General features: G+C 42.9%; 1 protein-coding gene across 1 annotated transcript; it reads right to left on the reverse strand.

Moving 5' to 3' along the window:
* Window positions 1–1069: 1069 nt before the first annotated feature.
* On the reverse strand, window positions 1070–2171 carry LOC141631944 (uncharacterized). Its single transcript, XM_074444545.1, has 3 exons — window positions 2027–2171; window positions 1687–1882; window positions 1070–1547 (listed from the first exon to the last, which is right to left on the reverse strand). The coding sequence occupies exons 1-3, from the start codon at window positions 2169–2171 to the stop codon at window positions 1070–1072; spliced, it is 819 nt and encodes a 272-aa protein (XP_074300646.1).
* Between the last annotated feature and the right edge of the window lie 4738 nt (window positions 2172–6909).

Below are 6909 nucleotides of genomic sequence, written 5' to 3' on the forward strand. Positions count from 1 at the left end.
AGAGAGTGGTACATAGCAACTGTCAACCGAGAGGAGTGAAGAGGGGTGCCAAGATATTTAAACGGGAAGGAACCTTGGGAGAATTGAGTTGAATGTAAAATGGCAGCCTGGACTTGTTGTTTAACCCCACCAAAATAAATGCAAGATTTTTGAGCATTGGCTTTGAGACCAGACCAGGAGGCAAAGTCATTGACCCCCTGGATAGCAGCATGGACAGATGCACTGTCACCCCTAGTGAAGAGCAATAGGTCATCCGCAAAGAGCAAGTGGGATAGCCCAATCCTAGCACATTTAGGGTGTGAATTAAATTCAAGGGACCTAAGATGTCTAGAGAGGACCTCCATACAAAGCACAAATAAAAGAGGTGAGAGAGGGTCCCCTTGCCTCAAGCCTTTTTTACCAGAGAAATATCCTATTAAGTTGCCATTAACCTTTAAAGAGTACTTGGTAGAAGTGACACAAGTTAGAATCCATTGAGTAAAGATTTCAGGGAACCCCATGGCCACAAGCATTTGCTTAAGAAAGCACCAATCAACTGAATCAAAGGCCTTTTGTATGTCAATCTTGATCATACATCTTGGTGAGATATTGGATTTTGCATATCCTCTAATCAGCTCCTGGGTAAGGAGTGTGTTGTCAAAAATAGAACGACCATGGACAAATGCAGCTTGCTCTTGCCCAACCAAATGAGGCAAAACATTTTTGAGTCTATTAGCCAAAATTTTACTAATAGTCTTATAAATGGTGTTGCAGCATGAGATTGGCCTAAAGTCTAAGACTGAATTTGCATTATCAGATTTAGGGAGAAGAGCAATGACAGTGGCATTGATTTCCTTTAGCAATTTGCCAGTCCTGAAGAAGTCTGAGATGGCTCTAGTAAAATCCCCCTGGATAATAGTCCAAGCATGCTTAAAGAAGCCAGATGAAAACCCATCAGGACCCGGGCTCTTATTCTGGTCAATGGAGAAGAGAGCATTTTTTACTTCCTCAGGAGAAACATTCTGGGTGAGCAACTGTTGCATATCAGCAGTTAGACATGGACCAGAATTGATAACTTCCAGGTCAGGCATTATATTGGGGTCTCCGCAACTCCTAGCGACTTACGATAATACTCCTCAAAAGCTTTACCAATAGAGTCTATATCATCACAAATAATCCCATTCATATCATGTACTTTGGAAATGGAATTTGAGTTCTTTCTGGCAGCTACTTTGGAGAAGAAATAGGCAGAATTAGTATCCATGGCAGAGATGTCATGTTCTTTGGCTCTCTGATGAAGCATGGAAAGTTCAGATTTTTTAAGATGAAAGTAAGCTCTGGAGAGAGCAGCTTCCTCCTCCAGTAGGGTCCCATCTGTGGGAGAGACCTGCAGGAGAAGTTGGCAAGAACGGAGCTTATCTTGAGCATCTTGGACTCTATCAGAGAGGTGAGAGTAGCTACAAGCATTCACTTCTTTAAGGCGAGGCTTGACATTTTTAAATGGGTAACCAGCTGGTACATTCTTTGTACCTCTAACCTTAGTGGACCAAACTTGGGCAACAGTTTCCCTAAATGATGGGTCAAAGACACCAACAATTCAAAAAATGGAAGGGTTTAGGCCTAGTCGAATTGAAGGATCAACGGAACAATAAGGGGGAGTGGTCGATAAACCGGATGGGAGGGCCTCAAAGAAATGAAGAAGGGAACTTGAGGAGCCATTCCCCATTGCAGAGGACCCTATCAAGCTTAATCCATTTCCTACTAGCAGGTTGTTGATTATTAGTCCACGTGAAAAAGCATCCCATTGTGGATAGTTCATTCAAGCTTGCATCATCAAGGCAAGCATTGAAATCATCTAACTCGAAAAAGTACAGGGAGACTATCACTAATCCTTTCATCAACACTACGAACACAGTTAAAATCTCCTAAAATAATCCAGGGAGATGAAAATTGGGCATTCCTGAGGTGATCCCAAAGCTGCATCCTAGGGCCACCCTCATTTGAACCATAAACGAAGGTGATATGCCCGGAGAAGGAGGACATATACTTTTAACATGAACAGTTATCCACTGGTTTGCTTCACTAATGACAGAAACCTTAAGGAGAGAGCTCTTCCACAGGAGCCATATTCTACCATTATAATGAGAATTGTAGTTATGAGTGAGGAAAAATTGCTTGAAAGAAGAACACATAGCTTTATTCATATTATGAATCTTGATTCTAGTTTCTAATACTCCAATAATATCCAGTTTATTTTTATTAAATAGTGCCACTACTTCCATTTGCTTGAGGTATTCATTCATACCCCTAATATTCCATGAACCAATTATCATGGGGGAGGTGAGGTATTTTCAGTCCCCTCTATAATCTGCTCATCTATAATCTGCTCATCTAAGGATACACTCTGGCCAGTATCTAAAAGGAGATTAGCAGGGTGGGTTACATGCTCAGAAATGGGAACATCCTGTATGGAATCATCAGCCTTACCAGTACTACTTAGGTGCAGCACTTTAGAGGGATCCTTTTCCACTGTGCTCCCTTCCTGATATATAACACTGCTATCTGGATTTGGATCTGTTGTCTCTTGGTTAGTTTCCTTGCCATCGAGGTGTTAGTGACCACGAGCTTGGCTACCGCGGGGATTGAATAATCTCGGTGGTTAGTCACTGGGGGCTTTTTGGGGCTTCGGTTTCAACTTGCTTAGTAATCTGCGTCAAGATTTGGCTCCACGGTGAAGCGCAATGCTTAACCACGATTACATAAGCCTTTTTGGTATCTTTCCCCTTCTTAGGCGCTCATTCTTCTTTAGTAAACGACAATTCCCCTGCTCATGCCCAAGCTTTTTGCAATGTCCACAGAAATAAGGCATCCATTCAACAACTACCCTTTGTAAAATAGAACCCCCAAATGGGGAGTGTAACAAGAGATCATCGGACGGGTTTTGACACATCCATTTCCACTAATACTCTAGCAAATCCCAGACGCTCTTTATGAGTAGTAACAGGGTCAGCATAAAGCGGTTTACCAACCTTACTAGCGATCTTACTTAGAGCTTTTGGAGACCAGAACAGGGGATCTAAATCCATAAGCAAGATCCAAACAGGCACTACTGGAACTGAATCCAACTCACGTCCAAAAGTTGGGTGCCGGTTTTTCAAAACCAACATGCTATTGTTCCAATTCCAACACCCCCCACGCATAATTGTTTGCATATCTTCAAATTTCTCAAAACGAAAATAGAACCATCCCTTCTTAAAATATAATACATCTGGTTTAGAGACATGATTCCAAAATTTTTGAACGAAATCACGAACCCGAATAACGAGGGGCTTAGCTCCGAGGAATTGTCCTACTAGTGTGAACTGCCAGAAATCTATTTCACCTTGGATATCCGCCATATCTATAGTAACTTCATTCTCTTTTTCATTCGTACTAGTCGTCGAGAATAATTCCATTCCTAGGTGAGAACGTGCCATGATCCGATCTTTCCAAATTCATCTTGTCTCCAGGTGGTGGTTTTGGAGCATCTGTGGAGGTCGTAGGCACATCTGTGGAGGTCGTAGGCACATCTACAGTTGGCTCAGACTGAGTAACCACTGTACTGACTGACGGGCTCAAGTCCTTAGCTGGTGAGTGATTCAATGGAGCTCCCGAAGGCGAAAGTTGTGTGTGAATAGCAGAGTTAATTACAGAATTAAGAGTGGGTTTTGGGGGGATTGAAGGATTAGAAGTTATCGCAGATCTACCACGCCGGAGAAACGACGTGGGTTCATTAGCTTTTAGACGAGTCATGATCGGAAAGCTGGTAAAGCTAGAGAGGATCCTCTCTCATCCAATCTCTCTCATCTGTTTTTTTTTTCTATTTGTTAGTATTAAGGTTGGATATTTTCCTCAACTCGAATCCTGCATATGTAAGCACAGTATGAAATGACCCAGAAAAAAATCTACTAAGCCTCCAGTTACGGCAGACCGTGAGAAAGAAACCAAAGTCACCCAAAATCTGCCTTAATCTCAAGAGACAGTCGATAGTCAAAAGAATCGACTCTAGGAACACAATGGATGTCCTATCCATGACCTGGCAGCGAATGTTTTTAAACATTTAGGACTCCATTTGTAATACTCCGTATTTATATGTCTTGGGGTACTCTATCGAGTAGCCCTTACTCTGTCGAGTATGGGCAAGTTGCGAAGTAAAATAGTTTCTGACCTGTTGGGTACTCGATCGAGTAGCTGGGGTACTCGATCGAGTAAGGGGGTACTCGATCGAGTGCCTTGGGTACTCGATCGAGTGTCCGGTTTTACGGGGGAGTTTTCTCGGGTTTTGTTAATTACGCGATTAAGGTATTTAAACATATTCGTCATTGTTTTAAATCACTTTTTACAAAACCTAAAACCTGTTTAAGAGAGAAAGCAACTAGTTCTTCTTCCTAATCGCGTTCTTGACAATTCCCGGAGTTCAGACGGTCAGTTCGTATGGTAGTTCGTGTCGTTTGATTCCTTGCGTCGAGGGTAAGCTTTTAATATAATTTCTATAATGTTTTGTTAAGATTGATGAAACCCTAATTTAGGAATTGGGGGTTTTGGTGTGTAGTTTATGATGTGTAGTCTTTATGTGCTGTATGATAGGAGGAGAATTCGTAGAGGAGCCGTTTTGATACAGCTGTAGATACCGTCTGCGTGTTGTGCTTTCCGGGTAGGATTTCCTACTCGCATTAGTCCCATAATGGGATATTGGTGATGTCTTTGTAGTTAGTTGTTTGATATGATGATTGTGATTGTGATTGTGATTGTGATTGGTTGTCTATGGCTCTCGAGATGCGTTCTCGGCTGAGTGGGGTCACTTGCGGGAGTGACTTCACGCCCTAGTTTCGCCCTTCGTGGAACCCGCCACGGAAGGGGATGTGCACATTAATGGGACAGGGTTATCGCTCGTACGATGAGCGGGGCTTAGGTGGGAACGCATTGCCCCCATCGCGGCGGGCTGGTCCAAAGGTGGACGGTCGATTGAGATGATGGGAGTTGGTGGTGTGTGTGTGTGTGTGACGTGATTCAAATTGTCTGTTTGCCTTATTGTTGTTATCTATATTAATTGTGTGATTAGTATCGACCCGGTGTTGTTTTGTAAACCTGCGGTGATCCATTCGGGGATGGTGAGCAGATATTGAACAGGTATAGAGATGAGTACTGGGATAGCTGGGATGGCCACGACATGACGATAGAGTCTTCCGCTGTAGTTTAGCATTTATTTACATTTCAGTTGAGAACAGATAGTTTGGAATAATGTATCGTACTTTGGTTTGGTTTTGAGGATTGTATTTATTTATTAAACTATTTATAATAAACATTGTTTTTGTTTTGTCTATTTGATTATCATACCTCGGGCGACCGAGATGGTAATGTCTTCATACCTGATGGTCCTGGTAAGGCACTTGGAGTATGGGGGTGTTACAAATGGTATCAAAGCGACGATCCTGAAACCTGTAACCAATGAACTTAATGAACATAGGGAGTCAATTAAAATGAACCCGGGGTAAAAGTTGTAGGAGCTAGTGCAAAGGCTTGGGAGACGTCCTAAAGTCGCGAGGGTCGCCCTACAACTTTGAACCGGTCACATGGGGAAAGTGTTTGTCGAGTCATCTGTGTGTTTGATTAACTTGTGCAACAAAGTGATGAAGTGTGTTGATTGGTTGGTGTTGAAATAGGAAGTGGAGAATGTGAAAGAAAAGTAATAAATGTGTGGACTTGATGTTGGAATAACATGTTGGATGTTTACAATGTGGCTTTAATAGCATGATGAATTGATCTTGTTGATAGTAGAATAGATGCGTAGCATATTTATTATGATATCATGTGATTTTATAAGGTTAGCATGTTAGCATATGACGTAATATGCGGGTAGCTCTTACGTATTAGTGATACACGATCGAGTGGGACTGACTCGATCGGGTGGGTTTTTGGGGATTTTGATTCCAGAATCGCGTTTTGGGGCACTCGATCGAGTAACTAGGGGTACTCGATCGAGTAGGGGGTCACTCGATCGAGTAGCCTAGATACTCGATCGAGTGGGTTAGAGATCAGAAGGTCTGTTTGGTTCTGGAGTTTGGGTACTCGATCGAGTACATGGGGGCACTCGATCGAGTAGCCCGTTACTCGATCGAGTGGGTTTGGATACTCGATCGAGTAGGTTCTGGGCAGCGTGTTTTCGTGTTTTGAAGTTTAGTACGTATGTTCATATCTACCCTTTCTTATATATGTATAGTTTCAAGATGCCGCCAAAGAGAAATGCTTTGTACGCGAGAGCAGAGCTTATGACCATGGATGACATCGTAAAGATGTTAGAACACCAAGATGCTCTTACTGAGACCTTAAAGAAAGTGAATGAGGACAAGAATAAGGATAAGGAGAAGGAGGTTGACCATGCTAAAGTCAGCCTCTATATTGCGAGGTTTAACCCGAAGGAGTACAAGGGAGTTGAGGAGCCTAACCTTCTTGATAGTTGGGCGAGGGAGATGGAGAACATACTAGATTTAGTTCACCGTCCCGATAAGATGAGAGTGGATCAGCCGCATTCTATCCGAGGGAGGCGGTGGCAAGTGGTGGGATTCGGTGAAAGTGAGTGCCAAGGAGATATATACCAACCAAGGGTTACCCGCTATACCTTGGGAGGAGTTTCGTAGGGTCGTGAGGAAGGAGTTCGTACTCGAACATGTGAGGAGTAAGTTGAGAAAGGAGTTCGACAAGTTTAAGATGACCGCCGAGATGTCTGTGGGCCGAGTACTACACAGCAGTTCAATGAGAAATCTAGATATGTTGAGGATATGGGTTTGAGTGAGGAGAATCTGGCTTTGAGGTTTGAGAGAGGGCTAACCACGAAAATTATGGATAAGTTACCCGTGGGAGTCCTTACCGATGTAAAGGAAGCGTATGAGA

This window comes from Silene latifolia, chromosome Y (genome assembly GCF_048544455.1).
Source record: "Silene latifolia isolate original U9 population chromosome Y, ASM4854445v1, whole genome shotgun sequence".
NCBI lineage: Eukaryota > Viridiplantae > Streptophyta > Magnoliopsida > Caryophyllales > Caryophyllaceae > Silene > Silene latifolia.